This window comes from Notolabrus celidotus, chromosome 7 (genome assembly GCF_009762535.1).
Source record: "Notolabrus celidotus isolate fNotCel1 chromosome 7, fNotCel1.pri, whole genome shotgun sequence".
In the NCBI taxonomy this organism is placed as follows: Eukaryota; Metazoa; Chordata; class Actinopteri; order Labriformes; family Labridae; genus Notolabrus; species Notolabrus celidotus.
Genome location: NC_048278.1, coordinates 28204590 through 28217392, shown reverse-complemented (window position 1 = coordinate 28217392; position 12803 = coordinate 28204590). Strand labels below are relative to the sequence as shown.

Here is a 12803-nt window from a genome sequence, read left to right as displayed (position 1 = left end):
CATATCCACCAAATTATAAATAATAGAGAATTACTTTGATGAATAGAGGGAAAGATGTACACCAACCTTTTAAAAATCCCCTAATAGCACAAATCAGAAAATAGTTCTTGCTGTATCTAAAATACAATAGCAGTAAAAAAAGGTCTCTATTTATAATGTGGTTTAAATATAAAAATTCCACTGAGGAAGTTTCACTGAATATTTACCAGAAAATCCTCTTTAAACCCCAAACTGCGAGGGTCTCTTTTTTTTGGTGATCTAATATGTTCTTCTGCTTTTTACTTCTACCAAAATATCCCTCAGAAAGATGAAGACCACTCTTGATCAGATGTTTTCTGTGAGAACTGGCAAGCTGAACATAACTTTGAGCCCAAAACAGAAAATACCATCTACTCATTAAAGCTCCTATGAGGAATTTTCTGTTTGTGTTGATTTTTGCGCCCCAGTAAGACAAATAAGTGCATCTTATTTTTGTATTTAATATAGTCCTGGGCTGTTTTCAAAACCGCCTGCTACATACTACATAGGAATGCAGTATCACTTACTCTGTGAAAGTTAACTGTGGTAAAAAAAAAAAAAAAAAAAAGGTTGTTTGTTTAGCCTGCTGTTAAGTTTCTGGTCAACACACTTACCCCCTAACAGTTGTCAAAGGCATTAAAAATCCCTACATCGACACATGATTTCCCCTCACTGATCGTCTACTCTGCTTCTGTGGGTCACAACAAGTCGTCGATGTTAATATCAGTCTGTTTCATCACCAGCTAAAAGCTCCTTACAGTAGCTTTAAAGACTGATCTGATCTGATTGTTCTGTGTACTATAAGTATTTCTAGAGTTGTGACCACATAAAAGTGTTCCTCCTCTTCTCCATGCACTTTGAAATTACTGTAGGTTAAGTGTCAGATGTCCACACGCTGCTCCCATTAAAGTAACATGCCATCTGAATCTCATTTTAACCCTGAATCACATTTTAGTTTTGTCAGCATTATACTTAATCTGAGACCTTCCACATGCCTTCAGTTTGTATTAATAGAAGTAATGCTCAACATCTGGATTTGACACATGCAGTCAGTGAAGGTTTGATCAGACTACACAGGCAGTGATTTATCTAAACACAAAGCACGCAGTCTGCACAAACGGGAGTCCAAATTATGCACTTGTTTTGGCACATCACAGATTTTTCATTTTCTGGGCAAAATGCCTTCACTGAAAACATTTCCGACTTTTTTTAGTAACACGGTCAGTGTGGTCTTAACTTTCAGCTACTGCTGGTGAGCCTCTCAGACCTTTGATGTGGAGACAGCGGACTGTCACCCCATCATTTTCCCATCAGCTCACAGGGCTTATAAATAGTCATTAGAAGACAGTGCCTGAGTCTTCTTTCAAACATGAGGATACCAAGTTTAGACTTTAAAAACAAAATAAGTTTAGAAAAGTGGAAAGTTATGCAAATCAGCCTTGTAAAATATGCTACTACTTTGAGTCTGTACCTTCTCACTGTGTTGTTGTTTGAACTGTGCTATTTGAAAGTACTTTACTAAATTTAAAAACGTATTGACTTCATTGGAGCAGCAGATAAGTACAATAAGACAGAGAACATGGAAATACAATACACTACCATGAAAAGCCACAAAACAAAAACAAGAAATGTAATTTCCTGTCACTAAAGCTAGATGTGACATATTTAATATATGTTCTGTACATTTGGAGTTTTTTTTTATGGTTTATTGTGCACTGCTTACTGCGCTAATAATTATAATAATAATGCATTTTATTTAAAGGCTCAGCACTCAAGGTCACCATACAGGGCAGAGTAAAAAAAAGAACAATATATAAATTAGGCAGATAAAATGGCATGATACAGTGTAGTTAATAAATACAGATACAATTAACAGTATGGTATGTGGTGCAGTGAAGAGGTGTAATCAGAGTGAATATGACAGTTTAAAAAGGTGTATTTTGAGATGTGATTTAAAATAGAAAGAGAGTTGATGTTACGGATGTCTAACTGGATTATGGAACTATGGAAGTCATGTTTTTTTCCCAAAACAGCCATGGTACTTTTTAGTTTCTTAGTTGTTTTGTTGTATTTCCCCCTTCAGGACATAACAAATGCAGCTAAACTTTCTCAGTTAAAATATTTAAAATACTATCAACATGTGATGGGAACACTCTCCCTTCTCAATTGCCTATCCTCAATTTGGCTAACAAGAATTTAGAATAGATTTTAAGATTTTACTGACCACTTTTAAAGCTCCCCTGGGTCTCGCCCCCAGGGTACATTGCAGAAATGCTAATAAATTATGAGCCATCTCACGGCCTTAGAACTTCAGGTGGGGCATTTTTGGTCGTTCCAAAGTCGAGGCTCAAATCCAAAGGGGATCGGGCTTTCTCCGTCAGAGCTCCTCGACTTTGGAACAACCTCCCTGAGGAGATAAAGCCTGCAGAGTCAGTGACATCTTTTAAATCTCTTCTTAAAACCCATTTTTACAGACTTGCTTTTATGTAACTTTATCTTTCTAACCACTTTTACTTCTTTTTTCTTATTATTTTTATTTTTTATCCAACAAATTAACTGTCTTAAATTCTATCTGACTATTTAATTTGATTACTCATTGTTATTTTTTTTAATTATTAATATTACTATTATTATTACTTATTATTTTAATTTTCCTAATCTATCCTTTTCACTTTTTCTAATTTTCCCTATGTGATGTCGTCCTCTTATTCTGAAAACCTATTTTATTGTCCTTTTAATGCTTTTATTTACTTATCCAATTTTATTTATTTATTTATTTTTATTTATTTATCTATTTTATATATTTACCTTTGTAAAACCTCTCAACAATGATTTACTGGTCTATTGTCCCACCACTTCATTCTGTTTAATTTACGTGTACAGTTTTTAACCTTTTGCATTGCATTTTGTTTTGCATTGTTAAAATTCCTCCTCGCTGTCTAAATGCGTACTTTGTTATCTGAAACATCAAAGCACGTTGTAAACATTTGTTTTTAAAGGTGCTATATAAATAAAGTTATTATTATATTAAGTACAGCATTTTACCTGTTTCCCATAACAGCCTAATTCCTCTTTTAATATAGTCTACTAAATTTGGACCTTACTTTAAATATCTTTTCCCCCTTTCCACCCTGGTGATGGGATTTTCCAGCATCCTCAGAGGGAATAACCTTGTTTTTTAGTGCAGTAAAGCTCCCCTCAGTAGTCTTCTCTTCACTTGGACCGCCTGTCAGTCCTCGGACCTCCCTTTGGACACCAAAGCCTCAGGCGATTGCGGGTATATGGTTTCATAGCTTTAAATCCGGGCTGGAGGCAAGCGAGTGTGTGCAGTCTGTAAAACGATAGCTTGAGTGAAGAAGGAGTCTGTGCCTCGTCCCCCCCAAATCTCGCGTGATTTTTCTGCAGCGTGAGCGTAGACCACCACAGTTCTGTCGTGCCCACCCGGTCCCATCACTGGTCTCACGGACAGACAGAGGGGGACACCGAGCAGGCGACAAAGGGCTGATCGCCCGGCACCATGGAGCTCATCCGCCGGGTAAGATACAGCATGATCCTCAGGCCATTTTGTGTCATTTTCTCTCAGACAGATTCATGAGCAGACGGGTGTAATTGTCGCCGTGATGCTCCCGGTGTGAAGGGCATTAAGGGAACGGAACCGGGCTTTCCTCACAGCTTCATGATGAGGAGCTTTGAGGGGAGGAATGAAAGAGAAGACTGGAGGGAGATAAGTTTGAGCGTTTTTGTCTGCTGCTGTGGAGTAAAAATGAAGGTGTCCGTTTGCATTAGAGAGGGACAGTGTGCAGTGAAAGGACACATTGTAACCTGTGAATGTGTGTGCTGTATAAATTAAGGTTTTCCTACCGAAGATTGGGAGGAGGTGATGGTGAGACCCATCCAAAAAGAAAAAAGAAAAAAGAACATTAAATAAAAGAGTGTTTCCCTCCCTTTATAGACATACACCATATTACTCTGAAAACAGGGTTACAACTTCTTATTGTCCCTGTTATTGAGCTTTCAAAGAAACACTCAAACTTATTTTATTTTAATGTATTTTTCCATTTTGGAAGTGTTTGTGTGCACGTGTGTCTGAGCACTGCGCGTGCCAGGACACGAGCGAGTGCGTGGATGTAGATTCCTCAAAAATAGGCCAGCCTTCAGTCAACGTGGAGTTGAGATTTAAAACCTAGTGGAAAGACACACCGCAGTCAAAACAACAATTTTCTCTGTCAAAATGAAAGCCGGGGGGATTTTCTACTACAGGCTCCCTCCCCACTGTCTGTGTTTCCCCCAGGTTTTATTAGATCCCTCATTTTTTTTTCCACTATATCCTCTGACAGCAGATGTTTTATGGGGCAGGACAATACAGGGAGTAAAACCCTCCAACAGGCTCTCTGGACTGAAGCAGCTCCCACCCCCACAGACCCGTTTGTTCACATCTCCGTGACAGCTGAGTGCCCCGGGCGGAGCCTGAGGTTCCCACGGCCCCGGGACAACTCACTCTGGACAAAACCATTTATGGCACATATTTCAGAAATGATTGAGATCATATTTGTACTAAAACTTTAAGAATTATGGCTTATGTCCATACAAGCAGAGCCGGCCCTAACCGACTTGTTGCCCTAGGCAAGATTTTAACTGGTGCCCCTTGTATTATAACCAACTCCAACAATCACATCACATATACACATAAAGACAACTGACATCCAGCTTTATGTTTCACAGGTTTCCTTTGTTTTAAAATTAAAAGGACCTCTAAAAGAAAATTAATAAAATGGTAATAACACAAATAATTATACAATTTCAAAATGCATAATGTAATAGTAGTAGAATGTATGCAGTCATTATATAACACAATCATTTTCACAGTGCAGACACTTTAAATAAAGCAACAGTAATGTATTAAGTGATGACTGAAAAGGCAGAAGCAACATGTTTATATAAGCCTAGCCTACATTTTCTATCTTAATTCCAAAGTGTAAGGAAAACAACAAAAACAAAAAAAACAAGTAAATCATGAACACTTATAAACTTCAAAAACTGATTTGCATACCATTATTTTTAAAAACAAAAGTGAATCACAAGCTTTTAAATGTTTAGTGGCATCATTCTGCAATTTAATCCAAAATTAAATTAGATCAAACAATATTGTTTTTCCTATTATCTTCAATTTTCTTCCTCACTCATTTAGGGGCGCCCCCTATGGATGGGCGGTACCTCTAGCATTTGCCTATACTGCCTATGCTAGGGGCTGGCCCTGCATACAAGTGTAATTTAACGTCCTCTGATTGGCTAAATCCCAGAGAGCACATTGAGATCTGACTTGAAAAATGTACCTTATTTATGGAATTAAGGGCTAAAGTGACTCAAATGAAATATTATTCAGACTCAAAGTCTGTTACTGAACACCAGCTCACACTTGTTGTTGTTGTTGTGTTTCCTCATACTGTATTTATTTATTCACGGTGCTGGCATTTACAAACAACTCCCCTCACCACTTATTTGGCATTTCCATTAGGAATGAAAAGAGCACCTGTCACATCAACTATGGACAGAATGTAGAATGTGTAGAACACCAACACATCAATATCAGCCATATATTGTTTCTATTTATTTATTTATTTATTTATTTATTGTGTTACACACCATTAACTACATTTGATTACATGTCTTAGTGGTAACTTTGCTAAATTAACTGACCATAAATTACATTAAGAGCATCCCTAATGGAGTTAATGTCAGTATTTGTGAATTTAATTTTTTGTTTTTCAATCTTCTTTTCATTTTTTTGAATCATCCCTTTAAATGTAGGATAATCAGTGTCAGATCTCCCTGTTTCACGGTTATATAGGCAGCTCAAATATCACACCGTCGTATCATTCTCTGAGGGAAAACAAAGAACATGGAGGAGGAATAACTGTTGTGAGTACGTTTTTATGAAGAGCTCATACTGTAACTGCTCATGAATAATTTATAGATAAGTTGCATCTTTGTTTCATCAAAGAGGATGAAAATTCTTTGTGCAGGTTTTTACGCTCATTTAGCACGAGGATGGAAAAGCTTATTAATAACTAATGAACATCTGGAGCTGCAGACTTGATGGCTTTTTATAGAGTGAGTCTCCCTTTCTCTACTCTCCAAACAGAATCATTGAAGACGGTTATAACACCGGTCAAAGGGTATAAAGGTTCAAAGGATTTTTCACGCACTTTACATTTTTTGAAGAGCTTATGATAATATAAAATTCTTTAACACAATTGCTAGGACTGTTTAGTTTATTATTAAGTCTTACCTCCAATGGAAACTTGAAATACCATGATCAATCATAACACACGTTTACAAATGTTTACATTCATGTACCAAAAGCAGTCAAAAGCACCAGTCGATACCCACTAGGTAAAATATGTTTATATAATTGTATACAAATGTACACATAACTTAATAATTTTGAGTCTTGAGCAAAAGTTTCTTTGGTAGAAGTCAGAGAGTGGATGCTAGTCAGTTTATTTGGACTTTTCACATTCATTGCTGCAATAGCCTTGAAATCTCCTTTTTGTAATCCCGATAAGTGCCTCATTAGAAAGTCTTACATCCAGTGAGCACATTTAATACCCTGATCAATCAAAATCATACTCTGCCTTTACAGAACAGTCTGGGTGTGAATAAATTGAACTGCTTTTGTCAGGATTTATTGACTTTAAATAAATATATTTAACCCTATAAGATCTCTGATCTACACATTAAAAAATGCCACATTACAAGTCCTTTATTCAATGGTTTACATAAATGAGATTTCAAAAACATTAGCCATAAACTAAAAACCTCTTCAATATGTACGTGTTAGGAGACAGAAATGGTCAATTTTAGTGTCACAAAGTCATATCTAGTGCAGGAATGTCATAAACTGCAACATTCACACTTAGAGCTCCTGTGAGGAAACTTAAGGTCTGTTAATTTCTTCTTGCCCTGCAGGCAAAGCTGTACTATGTGTGTCTTTGCTGGGTTTGTCCTCTACTTGTATGAGCAGTGAAAAAAAAGCATAACAGCCAAAAGAATCAATTACGATGAATATTTGGTGGAAGATGTAAGAAAAGCTGTTTTGGCAGTGTGCACTTATTCACTTGGTCTGACACTTTCCTGGCAATAGTGGTTTCAGACGTTAAAAATAACAGGATGGAAATAATCAATCTTTTGATAACATTCTTGTTTGCTTTTTAATAACCAGATAAAAACTCTTCACAGGAGCTTTAATGTGTGCTGACATGAGCTCACATTAGGGGTTAGGGTTAGGCAGCATGGTACAGTACTCCTTCGAGAATCTGATCATCAGAGATACCATAAGGTCCTTTTTTCTAAGAGTAGATCTAACATCATATTGCCTGTGTTCTACATTTTATGACACATATCCAGATCCTGTCTTTCCATTTTTAGATTTGCCTGATCATCATACTTCCATACTTCATGTACCCCTTAAAAGAGGAACAGGGGTCTTATTCACATTTCCTGTTTCAGCTGCAGCTGGCTAACAGGAAGCGACTCCTTCCGCCATAAAGAGTCACCATGGAGCTAAGATAACCTCTTCCTCTCGTCTTCTCCAATCACGACTGGATCTAGTGTAACCATGGGAACATGGCGTGGTCTACGCGTGGCTTTCATCCTGGGGTCTTTGTTTATGATCCTGCTGATCATCGTGTACTGGGATGACGTCGGGGGCTTCAACCTCTACCCGCTTCAGGACCCCAAACATGAGTCACTGCACTCTGATTCTTACCCTCAGGCAGCTACGGGCCCACCACACTCTGTGTCCACCAGCAGAGCACGCACCAGTTCTGCCTTCACGGTCCACACTACTGCTCTCAGTACAGCGCTGGTCCCTGAGGAGGAAGGTGGAGCGGCTCAGGAACATACGGAGGTAGAGGGGAAGGAAACTCAAGACCAAAAGAATGAGGACACAAGGGAGGGTGAGGAGAAGAAAATGAGTGGTGCTGCAGTGGAGGAAAGGGAACAGGAGGTGAGGAAGCAGAGGATCATGGATGTATGCTCAGGAAAGGATGTGGTAGATTTCCCAGGAAGGACTCGGGCATTTGAGCAGATCCCCAACAGAGAGCTAGATCACCTGATTGTGGACGACACTCATCAGATTATCTACTGCTATGTTCCCAAGGTACAGCTGCCATTTATATGTGTTTGTATTTGTGTGACATAGGGTGAAGCCAATGCAGTACCTCAGACCTGCATTCTTTCTAATGGCCAGCAGGGTGTGACTCAACTGTTTACATAAAGAAGCCAATTTATATACAAGTCAATGAGAACATGTGCCTACCTCTGGTTGATTTATTTCCTAGTTAAACATTTTCCTTAAGAGTTTAAGGTCTCAGTCTGTAGTGTCAAGTCTTCTGCGGTGTAAAAGATGAACCCATTTGAAGTAAAACCTTGATAAAAGCAGATTATGCTTTGGGGCTTAGCTACCAGACTGTATATAACAGGGACGTAGTGTCATTTAAATCAGCCATTAGTTTCTGAAGAGGCGTTATGATGTCCAAAGGTAGTGGTCTCTAGTTCCTAAATATAATCTAACTTTTGGCCAATCTAGGAGCCGAAAAAGAGGTGTAGTTAAGGCTTCGTCAAACAGTTACACCAGACTTACCTGCCTACTTGCCCATATATGTTTAATGGTGCATAAATTTTAGTCGGAATATAACCTAAAAAATATTACATAAAATATGTACCCACTGTAGAACAGATTAAAAAAATGAGAGGTAGAAGCAAAAATGTTTTTTGTTCCAGACTGTAAACAAGTTTAATTCTGCTGCCAAAGTGGGCATTTTAACAAGGGACCTAATAAGGATACTTTGGCTTTTGGAACCAGCCTCTAGTGGTCACTTGAGGAACTGCAGTTTTTTGCACGTTCACACTAGCTTAAATTTCTAACACCAAAGGGTTATTGCCTGATGGCTACCTGTGATTATTAAGTCTATCTACCAGGAGTGAGACGTTAAATTGTATACCAGCTTGCTGTCCATATAAAGTCACTTCTGGTACCAAAATAAAAATTACAATGACCAAAATTAGAGATGGAGGATTCACAAACCAAAGGGTGACACCATGGTAGCTACACCCCCTTCTTGAATGAAGTCCACAGTGGTTAGTTGGATTATGTGTGGGTGTAATAGTGAGAAATACAGAATGAAAGTGGGAAGTCATCCTAAAAGCTCTTCTTTTTCTTCTATCATCTTTTAACAGATCAAAACTTTGATCCACACACATTTGTTTAAAGTCTCTCTTGTCGTCTTACTTTGTCTTTTTTTCCCCCTCTCTGTCTATTCTTGTTCTCCAATCAGGTAGCATGCACCAACTGGAAGAGAGTGATGGTGGTTCTCTCTCAGTCTCTGATCTCACCCTCCTCAGGAAAACCTTACACTGACCCAGAGGCGGTCCCTCCTGACCTCGTTCACAACTCGTCTCTACACCTCACTTTTGCCAAGTAGGACTCAAACACACACCAACACACAACGACTCAAATACTTTACGTATGTATAAATACATATTCAGAGGCAAATGATCATTTCTTTATATTATCCTTTACATCCTTTTTTAATATTAGTTTATTTGCACAGGTTAAAGATTCGTGAAAGTTGCATAGTTACTTATTTAGAGGGGTTAAGATTTTTTTTTGCTTACAGAAGTAAAATTCAAAGGAATGATCAGTTCTAAAAACAGGCTGAAATAAGAGGTAAAGGTTTCTCGATAATGCCAAGACAAGTGCATTCCACATATTCCAAACAAAAACATTTAACTGACTATGTGGTGAAACATATCTTTTAAACAAAATAAAGTTTAAAATATGTGTTTCTGTAGTGTTTCTTATGGATGTCAATGGAAAAGATGAATTTGCTGTGAGCTTGTATGAAATCTCCAAGTGCAGTCCATATTCAGTAAACCATACTGCTTTTATGACCAATAAGACAACTTCTTTTTTTGATTACTCTGTACTGCGGAGTAATTCTAAAAAGACACACTAGAAATATACATCCACATCAAGTTCATCCACAGTGTTGGAGAACAAACAATCAGGATTTTTTTTAAGAAAGCAGCCTGACTTACAAATCACAAACCAATTCCCCACACAGAGGAACTATAAAACTTTTAACAACTCACTAAAATGATCTCCCCTACATCTCAACATGGAAACCAAAGCAGCTGAAGAATGCATCTCAGCAAGGCAAAAAAAGAAAACCAACCTCATTACCTCAATCACAACAAAGATAATCAACCAATCAGGATGTCCAGGGAAAATAAGAAGACAACTGTGTGATTGTAATGAAAGCAAGAGCTCAGTCTGCTTCTAAATATTCAACAAAAGCTCCTACCTTAAACATGTGGTTGTAAGAATTATACTAACAGACCTATAATGATCTCATTTAAACTATGGCTAATGCCTGTATGACTTCTTAGCACCAATCTAGTGACTTTTTTCTCAGGCGTTTTTATTTTATTTATTTTTTAATATATATAGCACTCTAATATTCATTAGAAACTGTGCTGAAACTCTCCCTGTGCTGTGGTTAAGGAGTTATTTACTGTGTTGACTCTTGGAAAAGGAGAGTGGAAACGGCAGGCGGGGCTCGGTGCTGCAGCACAGACAGACCTTTCTCTGCCCCTCGGGAGCCGTCTGTGTTTGCATGTATGTTTTTCTATCTGCACCAACAAATCTTTTTCCCTTAGGACTGAACTGGCTTCATTTCATGTGTTTAGTATCCCATGACACAAGACAACCACAGAAGTCGGATCTTAGCAAACTCTTGACAAAACAAACATCAGCTTTCATGGTGTCCTCTGTGTGTATTTTACAGGTTTTGGCGCCATTACGGTTCTCTGTCCCGCCACCTGATGGCACTCAAGCTTCAGCACTACACCCAAGTTTCTTTCGACGAGACCCTTTTGTTCGTCTCATCTCAGCCTTCAGGAACAAGTTTGGAAGGTGTGTGTGTATCAGTGTGTGTGTGTGTGTGTGTTTGTGCATGATCCTTGAACCAAGAGCTAAGGAATGCACTTCCACTTTAGATATACAGCAGTCTTTCCATTCTGGATAATTAAAGTATGTGTTATGTGTGTGTTTTAAAGGCCCAACGAGGACTTATACAGGCAGTTTGGCTCGGTCATGCTGCGTCGGTATGGTAATGTGTCTGGTAGTTTGCCAGAGACAGCAGCTGAGGCATTTGCAGCAGGAATCAAACCAACGTTTCAGCAGTTTGTCTCATACCTGCTGGATCCTGAGACGGAGAAGGAGAGTATCTTTAACGAACACTGGCGGCAGGTATTGACACGTTAAGGATACACCTCAAACATTTTTATCTTATTTTGACCTGAGACTGTTCCTATCATTTACACTCTGCATGTGTCGCAATTTTATACATGGGCTGCAGTTATATACGAATGAGAAAATACAAGGATGGCTGCTCTTTTGAATCTTATTGAAGCCCATCAAACATTTTTTTATTCAGTCTGGTTCAGAGCAGCTGTTGTGTTACATCAGCATCAATCAATATAGCACTCAAAAATACTGAACCATTCGTGTCAGCATGCTGGATTTTTGAGCATCCAAATTTTAGCCTGCTGAGCCCCAAATTGATGTAGCATGTTGTTTCATGACACAAAAAGTAATTATACTTAGAATTTTTCATATATTTTTTATGTTTTTATTAGCTGTGTGGTTATTGATGTTTGGAGGGTGACAAAGAGCATTTGGGGAGAAACAGATCAATGAAAAAAACTGTGTGACCTTTTTTCATATTTGTATTTAGCTACGCCTCTATTATATGTATATACAACAGGAACATTGATATATTTAAAAAATCTATTAAACAGAGGCTGATGTTGCATTCAAAGTATTTAGCATAACGCTTAACTGATTCAGTAATAAAATTATACCATTACATCCTACTGTTTTTGTTTTCAGGTGTATCGTCTGTGCCATCCATGCCAGGTGAAGTACGACTTCATTGGACGACTGGAAACCCTGGAAACAGACGCAGAGCATCTGCTGAAGCTCCTGGAGGTAGATCATCTGCTACACTTCCCTTCAGGAGCCCGAAACCGCACTGCAGCAAGCTGGGAGAGAGATTGGTTTAAACAGATTCCCTCGTCAATGAGGAGAGATCTGTACAAACTGTACCAGCCAGACTTTGAGCTGTTTGGGTATCCCCAACCTGACAGCGTGCTCCACCGGTAGACCTCACAGAGCCAAAGGCCAGGGCGCTGCACTGTGTGTAGAGCCCGCCACCTCACCTACCTGTGCACAGCAGCATATGCCTTTTAAAGACTCGTCTATGATGCTGATTGTTTAATTTGTTTGGTGCATACCTCACTGACTGAAGTGCCTGCCAGTATTATTTTATTTTTTCATCATTACATATCTGAAGCACACCCGCTTACTCTAGCTACATTACCCTAGTGTTTTCCACATGTTAAAGCACTTTGAATAGCATTTTTGGCAGTCAAGGGGAAGTCCAGCCAGCAGTAGGCTGACATGTCTGAAGGGAACAATGTTGCAGAGAAATAAGGATTTTTTAAACTTGTGACTTTCTTTTTTCTTACATAAATGTGTTTAAAGGAAAGAGGTATTGGATGTTTTATTTTCAATAACTTCAATAGTATTAATTGTATTTCAATGGGCTACGCCATGGTGTCCAGTCCAGAGAGAAGTAGCCTCCTACTTGGCAAAATGAGCTAATGTCCTTTGCAGCTATGGAGGACTGTCAGATGCGTTTAACAGACGTGACTTTTAG

The 12803-nt window shown here is 38.5% G+C and overlaps 1 protein-coding gene across 1 annotated transcript; it reads left to right on the top strand.

The window, feature by feature from the left end:
* Window positions 1-3329: 3329 nt before the first annotated feature.
* Window positions 3330-12593, top strand: LOC117815314 (carbohydrate sulfotransferase 12-like). The gene is given in 7 exon segments (XM_034686954.1): window positions 3330-3553; window positions 7528-8179; window positions 9357-9499; window positions 10869-10933; window positions 10936-10996; window positions 11140-11332; window positions 11975-12593. Coding segments are annotated over 6 exon segments (1278 nt in total). The 5' UTR covers window positions 3330-3553; window positions 7528-7636; the 3' UTR covers window positions 12248-12593.
* Window positions 12594-12803: the final 210 nt, after the last annotated feature.